We start from the raw sequence: 25,490 nt of genomic DNA on the forward strand, positions 1-25,490 counted from the left end.
TACTTTATCAAAATTACTAAACAATTTTGATAAACGTCTGCAACGAATTCCTAAGCATATTTTAGTCCAATGGAATTTCCTCTGGACATTCCCTCTCTGACAAGGCTGTGGCGGACAAGGCCGCTGGTGTTACATTACATTTGGTACCACCTTGATTAGTTTAATTACAGGACCCTGCAGATGGTCCAGAGAGGTGCCTTCTGTGTTGAGGCTAGGGAAGCAGAGCTGCTCTCTGGAGGGGGGGGGGGGGGGGGGGACAGAACCAAGGATTTTGCCAGTTCTCTGGTTCTCTTTTTCATCACAAAGTCTTTGTTTATGTAGAAACAGTGGTGAGCCCTTTACCCCCAGATTACACCCTACCGGGTGGATAGAGAAAGCTGGCCAGAACCAGGCTGGGAATGGGCCTGGGGCCAGCTAGACTATACTCAGGTCAGAGAGTGGAGGGAGAGGGGAGGAAGGGAAAGAGGAGAGAGAGAGTGAGAGAGTGGGAAGGGAAAGGGGAGAGAGAGAGAGGGCGAGGGGGAGAAAAGGAGAGCGAGAGAGAGAGAGGGGGGAAGAGAGAAGAGAGAGAGAGTTTGGTTTGACACTGACTCTCTATAATGCAGGCCCGGTATGAATGTAATTAATTAATGAAAATAATTGAATCATCACACACACATTGCTATGCATTATGTGGAAAGCATTGTATACACACAAACACACACTCTCTCCCATCCAAAACGTCAGTCTGGGACTGTGGTTGCAGACGTTAATCCAAACCCATCTCATAACTGACATTTTCAATTACATCACAAACAAACTAATTGATGGCCCATAGATTTCCCGACCAATAGCTCCACTAAAGAGAGTAGTCTGTCTCGGTGGAACGCCTGCCAGGGAGAAGAACACTAGATCAGACACGTCAAGGTCGGGATTTGGTTAATGAGGAATGCCTGGCTGCATAATTGAATGGGCTGAGGGCTATTGACTGCTGGGGCAAATGGGCTTAAAGAGCAGCCCATCATTTTGAAAAATCCTCCCCCGGTACATCATCACACGGCGCTGCCACCGCTGTGCTTTCTGGGTAATTTATACATAGCCGTCTGATACCCTTCACTTTCCAATGCAGCGCGCTAATCTAAAGAGTCAAAGGAGAGGGGGCTATCTGTGTGTGTGTGTGTGTGTGTGTGTGTGTGTGTGTGTGTGTGTGTGTGTGTGTGTGTGTGTGTGTGTGTGTGTGTGTGTGTGTGTGTGTGTGTGTGTGTGTGTGTGTGAGCCTTTCAAACCTGCAGCCATGCGTGTGTGTGCGTGTGTGTGTGTGAGCCTTTCAAACCTGCAGCCATGTGTGAAAATGATTTCTCTGGGTGAGATGATGACTCCACTCCTCCATATGCATTGAAATCAAACATTTCCCCCAAACCTGCTTTTACACAGCGGTCACGGCTTCACGCTATACAGACGTTTCTTCAAGAAAACGCTTTCTTCATGTCTGAATGTACCCAGGAATACCGTTTCTCTGTCTGTTTTATCTGTTTGCCTGGAGCAGCTCGACAGACCTGAAACAAGACTAACATGTCTGTGTTCATTTCACACATTAGGCTGTCTTATCTAAGGCACGGAAACACATCATTCTGTATCTCCAGTTGTTTTCATATAGCTGCACAGAGCGAGAGGGGATAAGATGGTCGACCAAGGGTTGTGTTCCTTAGATTCCTCTACTGATATCACCGTCTCATTTCAGCATCAAGGTGGGGGGGGGGGGCCCAAGTTAAGCGAGCGTAAATGGAACGTAATTCCCTTTTTTCTGCACTTTTCTCTCTACCCGTATTCTGACCTTGAATTTAAGCACGTTTTGGGGGCGGAGATTGAATAAATTAAAGTGTGGCGGAGGTGTGTCTACAGATACGCCTTATTCTGACCTTGACTTCATTCCCTCATAATTCCAGCACTTTTACTCGCTAGGACACTATGAATAAGGTCTAGCGAACCTGCCTGTTCCAAGTGGGGCAAAGCATCTACTTCATTTATTTCTATAGACAAAACACCATTCTCCATGCACAGCAATTTACAACTTGATAAGAACTATTGATAAGACCTGGGTAAATGAGTCATCTGTATGGATAAGGGAATTGTAAATATAAATTACAATTGTTTTATTTTACATTATATTCGCTGGAGACAAATGTGAAACCAGTCATATGGCCGCAAACTGAAGCATCTCAACATATCAACTTTCCCAGAGTAAATTTCATGAAATGCTGTGCCATTATGCAGTATTTAAATTGTACGGCCTTTGAACTTGCAGGGATGGGCACTCTCGAATGTCTTAAATATAGGCCACCCCGACTTTCTCTATTTCTATCATGTTAAATATTAGTCACTATCAGTATCGACCGTCAGTAGTCCTAGTAAACACACATATTAGTTCCCTTCACTTGGTATAGCTTACATTACTATTCCATTTAAATACATTGTTTGCTTACTTTCATTTGCTTCCTCTGTAAACACTGTCATGGCCGTGTGGTTGTTGCTGAGGATCATTAGTAACAGTTGATAATATATACTTTTTAATTACAGGAAGACTAATTAAATCATTATGGAGCTGAACGCAGACCAAGCTTTAACAGTTTGAACCCGATGCATGGCCAACACTTGGCCATGTCATCACACAGTTCCATGGTTAGAGGAGGCAATAGATGAGAGTATAGCCTACACTGTTTTCCCTGGGCAAACTCCCCCCCAATTTTTTTTTGATGCATGCCAGAAAATTCACTACACACCACAACACTCAACAATACATTAATTGCACTGTAATGGTGACAAACAGTGCCCACAAGCTGTTAGGCCTACATAAAGCTGTCCCAACAGCAGTCCCAAACACCTTACAACTGTTACACCTGGCTATCAGCGGAGCCTTGTCTGGCAGTGAAACGGTTCATTCAGCCTCATTTACTGCCTTTAAAAAAAACATAGCTGGTATGGCTGACTTGTTTAAACAAATGTGGTTTCTACTGACAATTGAGATGTAGAAACTATGGCATAAAGGGACGACGAGCGGATAAGAGTCATTTCGATTAAGAAATTAATGAGCGAGCTAGGACGGACGAAGTAAATATAACTTTGTTCAGCACTTTTGAAATGTACAGCGACAGAACTCAGAACATGGGCTGTTCTTACAGTATTCTCCCTGTACAAGTCAGAAACGTAGGATAAATAAAGGGGGCGTATAAGCAGACAATGAAAGCTCTTAGAATATTCAATGATTACATTTCTCTAAAACAGGCTATAGGCTACATGTGCACCACCAAGTAAGAACAGTAGGCTAAATTATGAGGGGAAAAGGGACCAAATTATTATGGTGAGGCACATGGGCTACTAACAGCTTACTACACAACATACACTTAGTATTACTTTCTTATCTACAGTATACATATTTCCCTGGCATATTACATCCTTTATCCAGCAGCATACAAGACATTTTTGGACTCATCCTGTAATGTTGTGCTCAATTTAACAGGAAGGTGGCGCAGGGGGCCTTCGTGGGCAAATTTTGTCATCAAACTTTGTCATCAAAGTCTGTCATTCTCTGGGTTTATGGTGCTTTCAAGACAACTGGGAACGCGGAAAAAAATAAGGTTGAATCGGGACGTTAGTGATCTTCAGGTCGGAGCTCTAGAAAGAGGCCCGAGTTCCCAAATTGGAATTCTGAGTTGGATGATCGTTCAAAGTGTATTTTCCCAATTGAAGCTCGTTTTTTTCAGAGTTCACAGTTGTCTTGAACTCACTGAAGTCTGAGATTTCCCAGTTCCCGAGTTTCCAGTTGTTTTGAAAGCGACAGAAGTCATGCTGGATTGACAGCATGGCCAATATTGAATGTTTATCCTTTTAAGCTTGGAAAAGAGACCCTTAAACCCAGACTTGGACCACACATCCACTCCACTTCATAGCAGGCTAGTGATTGCTTTGCAATGATTGCAGTTAGTCACTGATTCCTTCTAAACCCCTCATTGTTGAATTTGCGATTTACAACTTGTTGTGTAATGTTTATGTCCAATGGCCGATGAGCACCGATATGATTAATCTATAATTTGTCTTCATGACAAGGATTTGCCACTAGATTGTCGACTTGATTCATGATGATGACTGCTGGCTTGCTAGCTAAGATTATGAAAGTATGATGTTGGCATTATCAGTCCAATCAAAGCTACTGTAGATATAACGTGATTTGACGTCATTTTATCTGTGGTCAATCACTTTGAGGCTTCTTGGGTGGGCACTTCTAACGTAACTCTATGGCAGCAGCCAGGGGCCTTGAATTTTTGAGCTCTCCCCATAGATTTTGCGGCAACGTAGTGTCCCCATGAGTGACAGAACACTGAGCCAATCACGGCGCAACCGGAGAAAATTACCAACCCCTACTCTCCGTATTTTCCGCAGGCTACCCCACCACCACAGAAAGCACTGAGCTAGGCTGAAACACCTGCATTTTGGAGCTCCCATACTCAAGAAAACAAAAAAGAGACCATGTATACAGCTTTATTAACGCAATTATACAGATTTTTTTTTATTTTTTTTTTTACATTGTTTGCAAACTGATATGTGACATGTATTAATTTTGGGATAGCCCCCTTTTTTTCTCCAATTTTCACCTAAATGACACCCAAATCTAACTGCCTGTAGCTCAGGCCCTGAAGCAAGGATATGCATATACAGTCGTGGCCAAAAGTTTTGAGAATGACACAAATATTAATTTTCACAAAGTTTGCTGCTTCAGTGTCTTTAGATATTTTTGTCAGATGTTACTATGGAATACTGAAGTATAATTACAAGCATTTCATAAGTGTCAAAAGCTTTTATTGACAATTACATGAATTTGATGCAAAGAGTCAATATCTGCAGTGTTGACCCTTCTTTTTCAAGACCTCTGGCATGCTGTCAATTAACTTCTGGGCCACATCCTGACTGATGGCAGCCCATTCCTGCATAATCAATGCTTGGAGTTTGTCAGAATTTGTGGGGTTTTGTTTGTCCTCCCGCCTCTTGAGGATTGACCACAAGTTCTCAATGGGATTAAGGTGCTCCATCATGCTGGAAAAGGCATTGTTCATCACCAAACTGTTCCTGGATGGTTGGGAGAAGTTGCTCTCGGAGGATGTGTTGGTACCATTTTTTATTCATTATTCATTCTTTATTCATGGCTGTGTTCTTAGGCAAAATTGTGAGTGAGCCCACTCCCTTGGCTGAGAAGCAACCCCACACATGAATGGTCTCAGGATGCTTTACTGTTAGCATGACACAGGACTGATGGTAGCGCTCACCTTGTCTTCTCCTGACAAGCATTGTTTCCCAGATGCCCCAAACAATCAGAAAGGGGATTCATCAGAGAAAATTACTTTACCCCAGTCCTCAGCAGTCCCATCCCTGTACCTTTTGCAGAATATCAGTCTGTCCCTGATGTTTTTCCTGGAGAGAAATGGCTTCTTTGCTGCCCTTCTTGACACCAGGCCATCCTCCAAAAGTCTTCGCCTCACTGTGCGTGCAGATGGAGTCACACCTGCCTGCTGCCATTCCTGAGCAAGCTCTGTACTGGTGGTGCCCCGATCCCGCAGCTGAATCAACTTTAGGAGATGGTCCTGGCGCTTGCTGGACTTTCTTGGGCACCCTGAAGCCTTCTTCACAACAATTGAACCACTCTCCTTGAAGTTCTTGATGATCCGATAAATGGTTGATTTAGGTGCAATCTTACTGGCAGCATCTTTGAAATGCAACAGAAAGGTCCCACATCTAGCCATTGTCATTCCGATGGTGTCCACAAGATGGCAGCAGTGTATGTGCAAAGTTTCAGACGGATAACTTGAAGTATGAGCAAACTACATGACATTTAGTATGAAGTCACCCAGGTACATTTGGGCAAATCTTGAAGGAGACATTTACATTCACATTAATTTTTTTGAAAGAATATCGTCAAATCTGTATACTTGGACTTTGATTGAAATTTTCCAGTATTAGTAGCCATATTATAAGTTCAACATTTGCAAAACACCCAGTTTTCATAACTTCATAACTCTCCATATTCTTATAATTTTTGTCCAAAAGGAAAAGGCTTGCTGTCGCACAAGGTTAGCAGCTACATTTTACAACAGATATGGGGTACTCCCGTAAAGGACACTCCCGTAAAGCCCATCTCATTGGCTATCTAGCTAGCTTTGTTTGACCCCGATTGGTGCTTATTTGACAAAGTTACAGATGATCAAGGGAAGACCGCCCGTGTCATCGGCGTGCCATGAAGGTGTCGCTCTCTGACCAAATTTGGTGTCCTATAGGATATACTACACCCCTAATGATATAGTGATGTCTGGTTACGTTCTAGGATCTCTGAGGAATAAATACAAATGTGATTTTACTGGTTGGAACAATGTTTAGGGTGAGATTTTCAGATTCCTTTCATTGCAAATTGAACGAGTGGAAATACAAAACCGATTGTGCATATGGACCTTTTTAGGATATGGAAAGGATTTTATCTAACAAAACGACACTTCATGTTAAATCTGGGACCCTTTGGATGATAAATCAGAGCAAGATTTCAGAATGTAAGTACACATTTCACCTTCAGAGGTGAATTTATCAAACCTATCGCTGTGAAAAAAAGTGTTTTGTTGTTAGGAGCTCTCCTCAAACAATAGCATGGCCTTTTTTCACAGTAATAGCTACTGTAAATTGGACAATGCAGTTATATTAACAAGAATTTAAGCTTTCAGGCGATATAAGACACTTATATATACCGACATTTGTTGTTTCTCTAAAATCTGCGATCGTGACACACGGCGCTACATGATTTACAACTGTCCCGTTGACGGGACGCCTATACCTAAGAAGATTTATTAATGCCAAAAAACCTTGCAAAACAGGCAAAAAAAAATATTTATAGTACATTAGTTTTTTTTAGCTAAACAGGTGGGGCTCTTCCAACATTACCATTGGTTGAAAAACTGAATACAGTAATTATCAGAATGAATCAAACTACCGTTTTCTTTATTATTGAGTAAAGGCTCTCCAAAACAGTTTTTAATTATTCATAAATACTTTCTTAACCCTAAATAATCTACAAGATCAAAGTATTTTTAAATCTACCAATTGGTGCTGAAATAGAGAGGAATATGCATATATTTAGATGGCTTTCTTTTGATCCCTAATATTCTCAACCATTTTGTTGATATATTCTAGTGTCTGTCGACAAAATTCGAAGTAAATGGTACACCGTATTTAACGGGATGGCTTGAGATAAATGTACCGGGCGTAGGTAGCCTAGCATTTAAGATATAGAAAAGTCTCTGGTTAAAATAAACTAAAAGTCTCTGGTTCGAATCCCCGAGCCGACTAAGCAAAAAAATCGGTCAATGTGCCGTTGAGCAAGGCACTTAACCCGAATTGTTCCTGTCAGTCGCTCTGGATCAGAGCATCTGCTAAATGACGAACATGAAGATGTACTGGTAACCCTATTGAATGAAAATGTGGTTGAATAAAATGTATTCAGAGCAGCAGGTAGCCACACTTGCAGAGCATATTATGCAACTGAATAAGGTACGTCTGAATACCAAATACTGAGAAGTCCGTAGGAAAGTCTGAATTGGCCCCCAATTGATCAGGAGCAAAGACTATTTTTTAGCTGCATCATCATCATAAGATCCTCAAAAGGTTTTACAGCTGCACCCTCGAGAGCATCCTGACGGGTTGCATCACTGCCTGGTATGGCAACTGCTCGGCCTACAACCGCAAGGCACTACAGAGAGTAGTGCATACGGCCCAGTACATCACTGGGGCCAAGCTTTCTGCCATCCAGGACCTCTATACCAGGCAGTGTCAGAGGAAGGCCCTAAAAATTGTCAAAGACTCCAGCCACCCTAGCCATAGACTATTCTCTCTGCTACAGCATGGCAAGTGGTACCAGAGCGCCAAGTCTAGGCCCAAGAGGCTTCGAAACACCTTCTACCCCCAAGCCATAAGACTCCTGAACAGCTAATCAAATGGCTACCCAGACTATTTGCACCCCCCCCCCCGCCCTCCACGCTGCTGCTACTGTCTATTATTATCTATGCATAACCCTACCTGCATGTACATAATATTACCTCAATTACCTCAATGCACATTGACTCTCTTCCGGTACCCCCTGTATATAGCCTCCATATTGACTCTGTACCGTAACACCCTGTATATAGCCACATTGACTCTGTACCGTAATACCCTGTATATAGCCTCCACATTGACTCTGTACCGTAACACCCTGTATAAAGCCCCACTATTGATATTTACTGCTGCTCCTTAATTATTTGTTTTCTTATCTCTTACTTTTTGGGGGGTATTTTCTTAAAACTGCATTGTTGGTTAAGGGCTTCATAATAATGACACCAGGTGTAGAAAGCAATGACATGCTATCTGCACCTGGTGTTGAGAGTAGCATCATACTATTTGCTGTGAATAGAATATGTTTCAGTGTTAGTAATGTAATGTGGCGTTGAGTTTCTTGGGCAGCCATTAAAATGTATGTAGGTCGAGAAAGATTTATGTCGTCTCGGAGATGAAGGCTGTGTCAGGTGACCACGCATCATTAGGTGCAAGGTGAGACACTTGCTTGACACGACTCCAAAATGGCGTCCGTATGTTCTACTACTCTTGCTCTACGCACCACGAGAGATTGTATCTCAACACGATCAACAATCTAGAAATATCCTTCCCAGCAAATGATGGAAACATTAGGATGGCACAGGACAGTACAGGATGCCTGTCTAGAAACATAAGTACCACACAACTGAAAGGAAAACAACAGGATAGCTATGTGCTAATTTACTGGCCAGTTTAGCAATTAGCTTCAGTGATATTGATACACATAACATGAAGCCTCTTTCACAAGGCCTACATTGCATTATTCTTACTGGACCCTATGATCACTCGGCTACACATGCCTCTCCCTAATGTCAATATGCCTTGTCTATTGCTGTTTTGGTTGGTCATTTTTGTCTTATTTCACTGTAGAGCCTCCAGCCCTGCTCAATATGCCTTAGCTAGCCCTTATGTTCCACCCCCCACACATGCGGTAACCGCAACTGGCTTAAATGGTGCCTCTAGAGACAAAACCTCTCTCATCGTCACTCAATGCCTAGGCTTACCCCCACTGTACTCACACCCTACCATACCCTTGTCTGTATATTATGCCTTGAATCTATTCTTCCGCACCCAGAAACCTGCTCCTTTTACTCCCTGTTCCAAACGCACTAGACAACCAGTTCTTTTAGCCTTTAGCCGTACTCTTATCCTACTACTCCTCTGTTCCTCTGGTGATGTAGAGGTTAATCCAGGCCCTGCAGCCCCCAGCATCACTCCCATTCCCCAGGGGCTCTCATTTGTTGACTTCTGTAACCGTAAAAGCATTGGTTTCATGCATGTTAACATTAGAAGCCTCCTCCCTAAGTTTGTTTTATTCACTGCTTTAGCGCACTCCGCCAACCCGGATGTCCTAGCTGTGTCTGAATCTTGGCTTAGGAAGGCCACCAAAAATCTTGACATTTCCATCCCTAACTATAACATTTTCCGACAAAATAGAACTGCCAAAGTGGGCAGAGTTTCAATCTACTGCAGAGATAGCCTGCAGAGTTCTGTCATACTATCCAGGTCTGTGCCCAAACAATTTGAGCTTCTACTTTTAAAAATCCACCTTTCCAATGTCAATTGATCGCCCCCCATCTATTGATCGCCCCCCATCTTCAGAGTTCGTACTGTTAGGTGACCTAAACTGGGGCATGCTTAACACCCCGGCCATCCTACAATCTAAGCAAGATGTCCTCAATCTCACACAAATCATCAAGGAACCTACCAGGTACAACCCTAAATCCATAACCATGGGCACCCTCTTAGATATCATCCTGACCAACATGCCCTCTAAATACACCTCTGCTGTCTTCAACCAGGATCTCATTGCCTGCGTGCATACTGGGTCTGCGGTTCCAGTATGCACGCACCCCTCATCACTGTCAAACACTCCCTAAAACACTTCAGTGAGCAGGCCTTTCTAATCGATCTGGCCCAGGTATCCTGGAAGGATATTGACCTTATCCTGTCAGTAGAGGATGCCTGGTTGCTCTTCAAAAGTGTTTTCCTATACATTTTAAATAAGCATGCCCCATTCAATTTAAAAAAAACTAAGAACAGATATAGCCCTTGGTTCACCCCAGACTTGACTGCCCTTGACCAGCACAAAAAAATCCTGTGGCGTTCTGCATTAGCATCGAATAGCCCCTGCAATATGCAACTTTTCAGGGAAGTCAGGAACCAATATACTCAGTCAGTTAGCAAAGCCAAGGTTAGCTTTTTCAAACAGAAATTTGCTTCCTGTAGTACTAATTCCAAAAAGTTTTGGGACACTGTAAAGTCCATGGAGAATAAGAGCACCTCCTCCCAGCTGCCCACTGCACTGAGGATAGGAAACACTGTCACCACCGATAAATCTACGATAATCAATCATTTCAATAAGCATTTTTCCACGGCTGGCCATGCTTTCCACCTGGCTACCCCTACCCTGGCCAACATCTCAGTACCCCCCACTGCAACTTGCCCAAGCCTCCCCCATTTTTCTTTCACCCAAATCCAGATAGCTGATGTTCTGAAAGAGCTGCAAAATCTGGACTCCTACAAATCAGCCGGGATAGACAATCTGGACCCTTTCTTTATAAAAGTGTCCGCCGAAATTGTTACAACCCCTATTATTAGCCTGTTCAACCTCTCTTTCGTATCGTCTGAGATCCGCAAAGATTGGAAAGCTGCTGCGGTCATCCACCTCTTCAAAGGGGGAAACACTCTAGACCCAAACTGTTATAGACCTATATCCATCCTGCCCTGCCTTTCTAAAATCTTTGAAAGCCAAGTTAATAAACAGATCACCGACCATTTCGAATCCCACCGTACCTTCTCTGCTATGCAATCTGGTTTCCGAGCTGGTCATGGGTGCACCTCAACCACGCTCAAGGTCCTAAACGATATCAGAACCGCCATCGATTAAAGACAGTACTGTGCAGCCGTCTTCATCGACCTGGCAAAGGCCTTCGACTCTGTCAATCACAGCATTCTTATCGGCAGACTCAATAGCCTTGGCTTCTCAAATGATTGCCTCGCCTGGTTCACCAACTACTTCGCAGATAGAGTTCAGTGTGTCAAATCGGAGGGCCTGTTGTCCGGACCTCTGGCAGTATGGGGGTACCAGAGGGTTCAATTCTCGGGCCGACTCTCTTCTCTGTATATATCAATGATGTCGCTGATGCTGCTGGTGATTCTCTGATCCACCTCTACGCAGACGACACCATTATGTATACATCTGGCCCTTCTTTGGACACTGTGCTAACAAACCTCCAAACGAGCTTCAACGCCATACAACACTCCTTCCGGGGCCTCCAACTGCTTTTAAATGCTAGTAAAACTAAGTGAATGCTCTTCAACCGATTGCTGCCCGCTCCCGACTGCCCGTCTAGCATTACTACTCTGGACGGTTCTGGCCTAGAATATGTGGACAACTACAACTACCTAGGTGTCTGGTTAGACTGTAAACTCTCCTTCCAGACTCACATTAAGCATCTCCAATCCAAAATGAAATCTAGAATCGGCTTCCTATTTCGCAACAAAGCCTCCTTCACTCATGCCGCCAAACATACCGTCATAAATCGGACTATCCTACCGATTCTTGACTTGGGCGATGTCATTTACAAAATAGCCCCCAACACTCTACTCAGCAAACTGGATGTAGTCTATCACAGTGCCATCCATTTTATCACCAAAGCCCCATTTACTCCCCACCACTGCGACCTGTACGCTCTCGTTGGCTGGCCCTCACTACATATCCGTCGCCAAACCCACTGGCTCCAGGACATCTTTAAGTCTTTGCTAGGTAAAGCCCTGCCTTATCTCAGCTCACTGGTCACCATAGCAACACCCACCCGTAGCACGCGCTCCAGCAGGTATATTGCACTGGTCATCCCCAAAGCCAACACTTCCTTTGGCTGCCTTTCCTTCCAGTTCTCTGCTGCCAATGACTGGAATGAATTGCAAAAATCTCTGAAGCTGGAGTCTCATATCTCCCTCTCTAAATTTAAGGATCAGCTGTCTGAGCAGCTTACCGATCACTGTACCTGTACACAGCCAATTTGTAAATAGCACACCCAACTACCTCATCCCCATAGTATTACTTACCCTCTTGCTCTTTTGCACCCCAGTATCTCTACTTGCACATCATCATCTGCATATCTATCACTCCAGTATTAATGCTAAATTGGGCTCTAGGGCCTATTTATTGCCTACCTCCCTACTCTTCTACATTTGCACACACTGTACATAGATTTTTCTATTATTTTGTGTTATTGACTGAACGTTTGTTTATGTGTAACTCTGTGTTGTTGTTTTTGTCGCACTGCTTTGCTTTATCTTGGCCGGGTCGCAATTGTAAATGAGAACTTGTTCTCAACTGGCCTACCCGGTTAAATAAAGGTGAAATAAATAAATAAATATCATGAATCATAACTGTTGCTATCAGTGTATTGAGACTACACTGTAAAGACAACCTTTTGTTTAGTGTCATGATAGTTCATGTCATATCTCATGTCATTGTGATGTAGGCCTCATGAACAATATCTGCAATAATGCACCAACCCTTAGTCCCTTAGCAATAACTTTCAGATTACTGCCTCACAAAACCTCACAACAATTGCCATATTGATGTAGACACATAGAAAGTCTCTGAGCTGGTGTTGAAAGCTAGCTCTACCTTTCCTCACCTCTTCATCTCCTCTGCTAGCTAATCTAGGGGGCTGAGGCTCTCGCTCCACTCCGCCTGGCCCTTAATGCCCAGGGGGGAGAGAGAGAGGTGGCCCACCCCTGCTCCGACCGCTGCCCTCCCCACTTCTCAGACACAGCAAAGCAACTCCAAGTGGCCTGTAGCCCCCTAATCCTCCTATGTAATTACAGCTAGCTCCTTCAGACAGTGGGCAATCTCCTGTTGGGTGAGGGAAGGGAGGGATGGAGGGAGGAAGGGAGAGGAATTAGATTAGAAGGCCTATCAGTTTTATGAAGTGTTTCCTTATATGGGCTAAAGACGGCTAAACAGTGCAGGCGGGAGTGAGGAAAGGTGCATGCATGCACATGTACACACAAGCATACACTACTACTGCTGCTACTACTACTACTACTGATAGTATTGGTAGTAGTAGTACTACTCCTACTACTATGGTACTACTACTAATCATACTACTACTACTACTGCTACTATTGGTACTACTACTATTGGTACCACTACTACTGGTAATATTACTACTACTACAACTATTGGTACTACTACGACCACTACTACTAATCATACTACTACTACTATTGGTACTACTACTACTACTACTAACCATACTACTACGCCTGGTACTACTACTACTGTTACTATTGGTACTACTACTACTACTACTATTGATACTACTACTACTACTATTGGAGCTACTACTCCTACTACTATTGGTCCTACTACTACTATTGGTACTACTACTCCTACTACTATTGGTCCTACTACTACTATTGGTACTACTACTCCTACTACTATTGGTACTACTACTACTGGTACTACTACTCCTACTACTATTGGTACTACTACTACTATTGGTACTACTACTCCTACTACTATTGGTACTACTACTACTACTGTTACTACTACTACTACTATTGGTACTACTACTACTCCTACTACTATTGGTACTACTACAACTACGAACACTGCTACTATTGGTACTACTACTACTATTGGTACTACTACTACTACTGCTATTGGTACTACTACTACTATTGGTACTACTACTCCTACTACTATTGGTACTACTACTACTACTGTTACTACTACTACTACTATTGGTACTACTACTACTCCTACTACTATTGGTACTACTACTACTACGACCACTACTACAACCACTACTACTATTTGTACTACTACAACTACGACCACTACTACTATTGGTACTACTACTACTCCTCCTACTACTACTATTGGTACTACTACAACTACTACTACTATTGGTACTACTACTACTCCTCCTACTACTACTATTGGTACTACTACTACTCCTCCTACTACTACTATTGGTACTACTACTACTCCTCCTACTACTACTATTGGTACTACTACAACTACTACTACTATTGGTACTACTACAACTACTACTACTATTGGTACTACTACTACTCCTCCTACTACTACTATTGGTACTACTACTACTCCTCCTACTACTACTATTGGTACTACTACAACTACTACTACTATTGGTACTACTACTACTCCTCCTACTACTACTATTGGTACTACTACTACTCCTCCTACTACTACTATTGGTACTACTACTACTACTACTACTATTGGTACTACTACTACTATTGGTACTACTACGACTACTACTACTATTTGTACTACTACAACTACTACTACTATTGGTACTACTACTACTATTGGTACTACTACTACTATTGGTACTACTACTACTACTACTCCTCCTACTACTACTATTGGTACTACTACAACTACGAACACTGCTACTATTGGTACTACTACTACTCCTCCTACTACTACTATTGGTACTACTACTACTCCTCCTACTACTACTATTGGTACTACTACTACTACAACTACTACTACTATTGGTACTACAACTACTACTACTATTGGTACTACTACTACTACTACTATTGGTACTACTACTACTACTATTGGTACTACTACTACTATTGGTACTACTACAACTACTACTACTATTGGTACTACTACTACTATTGGTACTACTACTACTATTGGTACTACTACAACTACTACTACTATTGGTACTACTACAACTACTACTACTATTGGTACTACTACTACTATTGGTACTACTACAACTACTACTACTATTGGTACTACTACAACTACTACTACTATTGGTACTACTACAACTACTACTACTATTGGTACTACTACTACTATTTGTACTACTACAACTACGACCACTACTACTATTGGTACTACTACTACTCCTCCTACTACTACTATTGGTACTACTACAACTACTACTACTATTGGTACTACTACTACTATTGGTACTACTACTACTATTGGTACTACTACTCCTACAATCACTACTACAACTACTACTACTACACAAACAGACACAACTACACAGACACCATAACTCAGACATAACTGCCACTTAGAGAAAATAAACTGATGAGAATAAAGATGAAAATCAATTAAATGACAGGAATGAAGCGCTTGGCCGCTAGTGGAAGGCAGAATGCTTTCAATGACTCTGATTGACCGATAACAGCTGTAAATCAAAACCTTTTCATCTCCCACCATTTATTCTTCCATTTATCTGCTTCACTTGTGGGGCGTCCCATTGGTCCCAATCACCCACCCATCCCTGAAGACTCCAGTGGGAATAGAAAAGGGCTTAAGTAAACAGAGGGAACAAATGAGGTCTGTGACGGCTCGACAGTCACTGCCTCCCTCCGCCTAATCAGCCAGGACCCACGGCTGCCCGCCTGAATGCCTGGCCTTTGTCACCGCCTGAATAGGGGCTAAATATCCCTTCAAATCAGAGCTCGGCGGCTCACTGAATGTATACACCGAAGCTAAGGGGCCTTTCACATGCAAATGGCGGTTGGTTTGGATTTTTTTCTCCCTCTATGGCCGCTGTCGAACAATGGCTCCACACCAAGGGTCAGTGGATGAAAAAAGGTGAAATGAGGCATTATTTGGGCTTCTCATCTCTTGGTCCTTTATTTGGCCTTAATTGTCAACAGGTTTTTAGTCCTCAATTCTTCCTGCTTGTTTCTTCTGCCTCTGTGTGTTTTTGAAGGGATGAGAACCAGATGGTGTCCCTTGAACTGGTGTGTAGCGCCACAGAGAGGGGCTTAGCCAGAGAGTAATGCTCCACCGGTTGTTTGTTTCTGTTGACGAGGCCTGTGCTCCTCCGCTGCCGTCTCATTAGGCCTAAAGCACCAATTAATTTCCCTTTGTTCTAGTTAAATGGCTGACTCCTGAAACACAGCCTGGCTGACAGGGTGCCTGATGGTATACTCCCTGCCTCTGTAACCACAACCCCCCCGCCACCCCCACCCCCGCTCACTCCAGCGACATGGATTAAAGTGCCAATCGAGCAGCCCTTGAACAAAGAGCGAGAAAGTGAGGTAGGGAAAAATAGAGCGAGAGGGAGGGCTAGTGGGAAAGCGAGAAACAGAAAGAGAAGGAGGTAAAGTGGGAGAGTTCTTCAGAGAGAGAAAGAGAGAGAGAGAGAGCTCCCTGACAAAAGCCTCTATTAATTTGGAGCCGGCCCCTTTTCAGCAGGCATGGAAAGCAGCTCATTAACTACTCGCAAACTTGGAGGCCTCAAGGCCAGCAGGCCCCAGCGTCAAGGGCCCTTCAACCAGCAAAGGTTGCAATCACCCAGAGCAACAGACACAGGCAGACTGAAAGCACACCACTTCACCCCCTGATAATCATAATAAAAACAATGGAAGAAGAAATCAAATAGACAAATAAGACAGGGGAAAATAAGACTAGAAAAAAAACTCTATAAAAGACCAGGAACCGAAGACAGCAATTTTCTATTGAAGTGTGCTCAAAGAACGAAAAAACGAAAGAAGCCATTTTGCTCTGGCAGCACTCCATTATATGGGAGCAAACTGCCATTACAAGCAGGTTTGTATGGGAAGCTCATAATATCCTGAGATTGGTAGTTTGCTCGGGGAAAAGGAGGCTATACAATTTGCTGCAGCCTTGAAGAATCCTTGACTACCTCTTGACGATTTACAAGGGAATTGTCAGAACATTGGCTTTTGTCTGGCTGAGACACGGGGGCAATTACCTGGGCCTGCCGCAATGCTTCCCTTCGCTTTAGTCTCAGCGCTGAGAGGTTGAGAGCACAATGTCGAAGGTTATTCCATTCCTAGGCTCTATCAAGGCGGAATCTTTATTTTTGTTTCGTCAAAGCGATAGAGACTAGACCATGGTCTGACAGCTCGTTTCCTTCTCCCCAAGGCTCAGGCTGTTGGTAAAATGACAATTATGTCTTGTAATGTTGTTTTTATGAAAGAGATCCATTTGAGAGAACAGTTCTCTTTCACTGTCATTGGGGGCAGGTTTTTGTCGTCTTGACCTGAGGAAAGAAAGAAAATGTGATCGACAGACAGGCTTTTGAAGGACTTAGCTAGCTCTTTAGAAAAAGTCGTACAATTTACAAGGCTTATAGCATGCACAACTCTCCGTAATAATAGCTCCATTGTAAATGGAAATACTTCTCAATCTCAGTGTATTATAGTAGATTGTCAACATATCCTCGAGGTATTGATACAGAAAGTATGTCTCTGTTGTCCATTGAGGAGAGGCATTTCAATTCCTCTCTTCAATAGACTTCCTTTGCCAGTTGTAGAGCTGCACTATACACACATTTACTGAGAGGGACGAACTCTTCAATCACCGCTACTGAGAAGATACACATCATCATATATAGCTGCAAATAACGAAATAAGATAACACTTTATTAACAGGAATCTGACAAAATGTCTGTCTTGATGATGGTGGAAGAGAACATGGATAGCAGTAAGAACACAGCAAGATGATAAGGGTTTTCATCATGAAACAAATTGACAGCCATGACACTTCACATCTCTTGGGGCCGATAATATCAGCTACATGATAGCACGCTAAATGTGTCTGCTCAGATATTAGCAGCTACATGATAGCACGCTAAATGTGTCTGATCAGATATTAGCAGCTACATGATAGCACACTAAATGTGTCTGATCAGATATTAGCAGCTACATGATAGCACGCTAAATGTGTCTGAACGGATATTAGCAGCTACATGATAGCATGCTAAATGTGTCTGATCAGATATTAGCAGCTACATGATAGCACGCTAAATGTCTGTCTGATCGGATAATGTCAGCTACATGATAGCACGCTAAATGTGTCTGATCGGATAATGTCAGCTACATGATAGCTCGCTAAATGTGTCTGATCGGATAATGTCAGCTACATGATAGCTCGCTAAATGTGTCTGATCAGATATTAGCAGCTACATGATAGCACGCTAAATGTCTGTCTGATCGGATAATGTCAGCTACATGATAGCACGCTAAATGTGTCTGATCGGATAATGTCAGCTACATGATAGCACGCTAAATGTGTCTGATCGGATAATGTCAGCTACATGATAGCACGCTAAATGTGTCTGATCGGATAATGTCAGCTACATGATAGCACGCTAAATGTGTCTGATCGGATAATGTCAGCTACATGATAGCACGCTAAATGTGTCTGATCGGATAATGCCAGCTACATGATAGCACGCTAAATGTGTCTGTTCGGATAATATCAGCTACATGATAGCACGCTAAATGTGTCTGATCGGATAATGTCAGCTACATGATAGCACGCTAAATGTGTCTGATCGGATAATATCAGCTACATGATAGCACGCTAAATGTGTCTGATCGGATAATATCAGCTACATGATAGCACGCTAAATGTGTCTGTTCGGATAATGTCAGCTACATGATAACACGCTAAATGTGTCTGATCAGATATTAGCAGCTACACTTCTAGCACGCTAAGCATCACATCTCATGACCACGCATTGCTTATGTCGGACTTTGCTACGACTAGTCTTAGTTTTGGTTGGTGCAAAGTCGGATGTAGCTACACCCAACCTAGAATTTAAGACCAACTTTTTTACTGTTGCAACCGGCTCCTGGGTTGCTATGTTGTCTACATGTTGTAAGGATGTTTATTGTTTGTTACAGTATTGTTGCCAGCTCAAAGCACGGTTAGAGGGGGTGCTTCTGATGACGACCCCGCTCTGTATCTTTCAATTGTTCAAGGAGGACACAGCTCGGATAACACTTGGGAGAAAAGCACACAGACGCATTCTCACACACACACATTAGCCATCAGCACCTTCCCAGTCTACCCAGATTCTCCACCATCAGCACCTTCCCAGTCTACCCAGATTCTCCACCATCAGCACCTTCCCAGTCTACCCAGATTCTCCACCATCAGCACCTTCCCAGTCTACCCAGATTCTCCACCATCAGCGCCTTCCCAGTCTACCCAGATTCTCCACCATCAGCACCTTCCCAGTCTACCCAGATTCTCCACCATCAGCGCCTTCCCAGTCTACCCAGATTCTCCACCATCAGCACCTTCCCAGTCTACTCAGATTCTCCACCATCAGCACCTTCCCAGTCTACCCAGATTCTCCACCATCAGCACCTTCCCAGTCTACCCAGATTCTCCACCATCAGCACCTTCCCAGTCTACCCAGATTCTCCACCATCAGCACCTTCCCAGTCTACCCAGATTCTCCACCATCAGCACCTTCCCAGTCTACTCAGATTCTCCACCATCAGCGCCTTCCCAGTCTACCCAGATTCTCCACCATCAGCACCTTCCCATTCTACCCAGATTCTCCACCATCAGCACCTGTGTGCACACAGACACACAGTAGTTTAATTGAGTGTGTAAATAGTGTTTCTTCTCTAATTCTCTCTAACGATCTAGGCAGTCCAAAGCAAGCGAACACAGAGGAGTATCTCCAGGGGACAGACTTGATCCATTGACAACGATCCAGAACCTTTACTATTGATTTGTAATGAGCCACTGGTTTTCACTCTACTCACTCTACTTCAGTTTAAATGTGCTGAGTGTGTGTGTGTGTGTGTGTGTGTGTGTGTGTGTGTGTGTGTGTGTGTGTGTGTGTGTGTGTGTGTGTGTGTGTGTGTGTGTGTGTGTGTGTGTGTGTGTGTGTGCGCGCGCTTGTGTGTGTGTGTGTGTGCCTGCCGTTCTCTCATATCCAAATACTTAATTGCTGCACCAGGGGCAGGAAGTCATTAAAACATTTCGGTTTGTTGCCATGGCTGACGGCTGACGCTTATGCCTAATTGGATGAGAGCTGAGTGGCACATTTGAATGTGTTTGCTCTCATTTGCATATTTAGCTAGGGAAATGGGACTGGGAGAAAACCACAAGTTGTGGCAAGATGACAATCAACACATCCTTGTAGCCAATCAGACCCACAGTGCTTTCCCTATGCACGCATATATTTGCACATTATTCCGTGTCTAACTCATCACATAGTAAAATAAGCACCACCCGAGAGCTCTATTTCCATACTATAGAAAGGTATGGCAAGAGTTATAGTCTGTACAGCTAGGGTCTAGAGTTATAGTCTGTACAGCTAGGGTCTAGAGTTATAGTCTGTACAACTAGGGTCTAGAGTTATAGTCTGTACAGCTAGGGTCTAGAGTTATAGTCTGTACAGCTAGGGTCTAGAGTTATAGTCTGTACAGCTAGGGTCTAGAGTTATAGTCTGTACAGCTAGGGCCTAGAGTTATAGTCTGTACAGCTAGTGTCTAGAGTTATAGTCTGTACAGCTAGGGTCTAGAGTTATAGTCTGTACAGCTAGGGTCTAGAGTTATAGTCTGTACAGCTAGGGTCTAGAGTTATAGTCTGTACAGCTAGGGTCTAGAGTTATAGTCTGTACAGCTAGGGTCTAGAGTTAAAGTCTGTACAGCTAGGGTCTAGAGTTATAGTCTGTACAGCTAGGGTCTAGAGTTATAGTCTGTACAGCTAGGGTCTAGAGTTATAGTCTGTACAGCTAGGGTCTAGAGTTATAGTCTGTACAGCTAGGGTCTAGAGTTATAGTCTGTACAGCTAGGGTCTAGAGTTATAGTCTGTACAGCTAGGGTTAGGGTCTAGAGTTATAGTTTGTACAGCTAGGGTCTAGAGTTATAGTCTGTACAGCTAGGGTCTAGAGTTATAGTCTGTACAGCTAGGGTCTAGAGTTATAGTCTGTACAGCTAGGGTCTAGAGTTATAGTCTGTACAGCTAGGGTCTAGAGGTATAGTCTGTACAGCTAGGGTCAGAGTTATAGTCTGTACAGCTAGGGTCTAGAGTTATAGTCTGTACAGCTAGGGTCTAGATTTATAGTCTGTACAGCTAGGGTCTAGAGTTATAGTCTGTACAGCTAGGGTCTAGAGTTATAGTCTGTACAGCTAGGGTCTAGAGTTATAGTCTGTACAGCTAGGGTCTAGAGTTATAGTCTGTACAGCTAGGGCCCAAAGTTTTTCCTGGTCAAGTCACATGACAGCTAACTCACTCCCTTCACTTATGGGTGACCTCTTATGAGCTGACTCCAGAGCAGTCTCACCCAGACTCCGGTCTCATTAGCATAGGGGGATTTTCCATTGTTCGATTCTGATCCTAGATCAGCCTTCGCTGCCTCCCGAGCCATCCAGCATTAGAGTTAATCCGGCCTTATTTGTCCCTGCTTCAGAGTCACAATGTTGTCTTATTAGCCTTCCTATAGTGGATCTGTACACCAGCTGGGCTTGTGTACTGGGAGCAAATGGCTCATATGGATGAGCCACAGCTTGTATCCACAACAGCCTCCCGATCACACAATGACAATGGAGCATATTAGCCTGTAGCTGCTAGCTGGCTTCTGTGGGGCATGTATTGAAGTTAGTCAATAGAAGAGGATTATTCCCTCTTGGTTGGAGGAGATGTAGAACACGGCCATGTATTACTGTGGCTGGATGATGGCTTTGAATAATAGATTGGATGTGGAGAAGGTTGATGTCCTGGATGGAAACGCAGTGATTAGGTCAGAAACTTAAGGCTGTGGGTGATGATTAGGGGAACAGAAGCACTAAAGGTACGTCTATGCTTCTATATGTACTGTATGGACATCTGAGTGGAACTGGTGACTGAAACATGTCACAGACACGAGTTCATGCACGGGCGTATACACACCTTCCCTCTCGCCCACTTCCCTCTCGCCCACTTCCCTGGAGACAACAGATGAACTGTGAGGTAGTGAGAGGAAATAAGTTATCCCAGTAGCACTGATGGTTGCCCTCCTCTCTCTTCTGCCTCTCTCTCTCTCTTCTGCCTCTCTCTCTCTCTATTCTGCCTCTCTCTCTCTATTCTGCATCTTTCTCTCTCTCTCTTCTGCCTCTCTCTCTCTTTCTACCTCCCTCTCTCTTCTGCCTCTCTCTCTCTTTCTACCTCCCTCTCTCTTCTGGCTCTCTCTCTCTTTCTACCTCCCTCTCTCTTCTGCCTCTCTCTCTCTTTCTACCTCTCTTTCTGCCTCTCTCTCTTTCTACCTCTCTTTCTGCCTCTCTCTCTCTTTCTGCCTCTCTCTCTCTTTCTGCCTCTCTCTCTCTTTCTGCCTCTCTTTCTCTTTCTCTTTCTGTCTCTCTCTCTCTCTCTCTCACTCTTCTGCCTCTCTCTCCCTCTCTTCTGCCTCTCTCTCCCTCTCTCTTCTGCCTCTCTCTCTCTCTCGCTCTTCTGCCTCTCTCTCTCTCTCGCTCTTCTGCCTCTCTCTCTCTCTCGCTCTTCTGCCTCTCTCTCTCTCTCGCTCTTCTGCCTCTCTCTCTCTCGCTCTTCTGCCTCTCTCTCTCTCGCTCTTCTGCCTCTCTCTCTCTCGCTCTTCTGCCTCTCTCTCTCTCGCTCTTCTGCCTCTCTCTCTCGCTCTTCTGCCTCTCTCTCGCTCGCTCTTCTGCCTCTCTCTCGCTCGCTCTTCTGCCTCTCTCTCGCTCGCTCTTCTGCCTCTCTCTCGCTCGCTCTTCTGCCTCTCTCTCGCTCGCTCTTCTGCCTCTCTCTCTCTCTCTTCTGCCTCTCTCTCTCTCTCTCTCTCTCTTCTGCCTCTCTCTCTCTCTCTCTCTTCTGCCTCTCTCTCTCTCTCTCTCTCTTCTGCCTCTCTCTCTCGCTCTTCTGCCTCTCTCTCTCTCTCGCTCTTCTGCCTCTCTCTCCTGCTCTTCTGCCTCTCTCTCTCTCGCTCTTCTGCCTCTCTCTCTCTCGCTCTTCTGCCTCTCTCTCTCTCGCTCTTCTGCCTCTCTCTCTCTCGCTCTTCTGCCTCTCTCTCTCTCTCTCTTCTGCCTCTCTCTCTCTTCTGCCTCTCTCTCTCTTCTGCCTCTCTCTCTCTTCTGCCTCTCTCTCTCTCTCTCCCTCTCAAGCAGTTATCCCAGTAGGTTAGCATAGATTGCTCTCTCTCTCTCTTTCTCTCTCCGAACAGAGGACTCTTTGTGTTTGGGTGGAGGTGGGGGACATTGGTGGGCATAGCGCTGTCAGGCCACATACAGATGTCTCAGGACACAGGCTGTACTTTGGACATGTGTCCGGAGACATTACCCCTGACGGGCCCTCTACCCTTCCATCCCTCATCTATCCCTCTATCCCCTCCCTCCCCTCCTCCCTCCATCTCTCTACCCCCTCCTCCATTCCTCCCTCCACCCCTCCCTCCACTCATCCCTCCATCTCTCTACCCCCTCGTCCATTCCTCCCTCCACCCCTCCCGTCCTCCATCCCCTGCCTGGCGCTGTCTCCTCTCTTCACAGGGGTAATGATGTGTGAGACAGGTCGGGGGACCAGGGGGAGCGAGGCCAGATACTAGGCTTGGAACACACTGCTTTGTGTGAGACTCAATGGAAGGGAGATGGTGCCAGGAACTGACCGGGGGGGGGGGTTGTTAGTGTGTGGGGGGGGGGGGGTGTTAGTGTAGGATGTAGGGGGGTTGTTAGTGTGGGGGGGTTGTTAGTGTAGGTTGTGGGGGAGGTTGTTAGTGTAGGATGTGGGGGGGTTGTTAGTGTAGGCTATGGGGGGGGTTGTTAGTGTAGGCTGTAGGCTGTGGTGGGGGGGTTGTTAGTGTAGGCTGGGGGGGGTTGTTAGTGTAGGCTGGGGGGGGGGGGGTTGTTAGTGTGTGGGGGGGGGGTGTTAGTGTAGGATGTAGGGGGGTTGTTAGTGTGGGGGGGTTGTTAGTGTAGGTTGTGGGGGAGGTTGTTAGTGTAGGATGTGGGGGGGGTTGTTAGTGTAGGCTGTAGGCTGTGGTGGGGGGGTTGTTAGTGTAGGCTGGGGGGGGTTGTTAGTGTAGGATGTGGGGGGGGGTTGTTAGTGTAGGCTGGGGGGGGTTGTTAGTGTAGGATGTGGGGGGGGTTGTTAGTGTAGGATGTGGGGGGGGGGGTTGTTAGTGTAGGCTGGGGGGGGGTTGTTAGTGTAGGCTGTGGGGGGGGGGGAAGTTATTAGTGTAGGCTGTGGGCGGGTTATTAGTGTAGGCTGTGGGGGGGGTTATTAGTGTAGGGTGTGGGGGGGGGGGGGTTATTAGTGTAGGCTGTGTGTGGGGGGGGAGTTATTAGTGTAGGCTGTGAGGGAGGTTATTAGTGTAGGCTGTGGGAGGGGGGGTTATTAGTGTAGGCTGTGGGCGGGTTATTAGTGTAGGCTGTGTGGGGGGGGGGGGTTATTAGTGTAGGCTGTGTGTGGGGGGGGGGGGGGGGGGTTATTAGTGTAGGCTGTGAGGGGGAGTTATTAAGTGTAGGCTGTGGGGGGGGTTATTAGTGTAGGCTGTGGGAGGGGGGGTTATTAGTGTAGGCTGTGGGAGGGGGGGTTATTAGTGTAGGCTGTGGGCGGGGGGGTTATTAGTGTAGGCTGTGTGGGGGGGGGGTTATTAGTGTAGGCTGTGTGGGGGGGGGGGGGTTATTAGTGTAGGCTGTGTGGGGGGGGGGGTTATTAGTGTAGGCTGTGTGGGGGGGGGGGTATTAGTGTAGGCTGTGTGGGGGGGGGGGGGGTTATTAGTGTAGGCTGTGTGGGGGGGGGGGGGTATTAGTGTAGGCTGTGGGGGGGTTATTAGTGTAGACTGTGGGTGGGTTGTTAGTGTAGGCTGTGGGGGGGTTGTTAGTGTAGACTGTGGGGGGTTGTTAGTGTAGGATGTGAGGGGGGGTTGTTAGTGTAGGCTGTGGGGGGTTATTAGTGTAGGCTGTGGGGGGTTATTAGTGTAGCTGTGGGGGGTTGTTAGTGTAGACTGTGGGGGGTTGTTAGTGTAGTGACTGTGGGGGGGTTGTTAGTGTAGGCTGTGGGGGGGTTGTTAGTGTAGGCTGTGGGGGTTAGTGTAGCTGGGGTTGTTAGTGTAGGCTGTGGGGGGGTTGTTAGTGTAGACTGTGGGGGGGTTGTTAGTGTAGGCTGTGGGGGGTTATTAGTGTAGACTGTGGGGGGTTGTTAGTGTAGGCTGTGGGGGGTTGTTAGTGTAGGCTGTGGGGGGTTGTTAGTGTAGGCTATGGGGGGGGGTTATTAGTGTAGGCTGTGGGGGGTTGTTAGTGTAGGCTGTGGGGGGGTTAGTTAGTGTTGTATGTAGGCTGTGGGGGGTTGTGCTTGGGTGGTGTTACTCCTGTTGAGGTTGATGAAGGAGTAGTGGTGGAGTTGTACTAGGCTGGGGGTATGAGTTGTTGTTTTTGTTGTAGTGGAGCTGTTGATTTTGAGGTTGTTAGTAGTGGGTGTAGGAGTAGTTGACGTTGAGGAACTGTTGTCGTTGTGGTGGTTGGGATGTGTGTGTTGTTCCACATTGACAACATTTCACTCGAATCTCGTAACGTAAGCACTTTTGCTGAAGACCTTGATATTGTTTTGACAAATT

At 45.0% G+C, this 25,490-nt stretch overlaps 1 protein-coding gene across 1 annotated transcript in view; it reads right to left on the bottom strand.

Moving 5' to 3' along the window:
• LOC120024800 (mucin-5B-like) overlaps positions 1 to 25,490 on the bottom strand; it is a 75,026-nt gene that overhangs the window by 23,379 nt on the left and 26,157 nt on the right. The window contains exon 27 of the mRNA XM_038969128.1: positions 13,727 to 14,456. Coding sequence (XP_038825056.1) covers positions 13,727 to 14,456 — 730 coding nt within the window. The remainder of the gene's footprint in view (positions 1 to 13,726; positions 14,457 to 25,490) is intronic.

This window comes from Salvelinus namaycush, chromosome 30 (genome assembly GCF_016432855.1).
Source record: "Salvelinus namaycush isolate Seneca chromosome 30, SaNama_1.0, whole genome shotgun sequence".
Classification (NCBI taxonomy): Eukaryota; Metazoa; Chordata; class Actinopteri; order Salmoniformes; family Salmonidae; genus Salvelinus; species Salvelinus namaycush.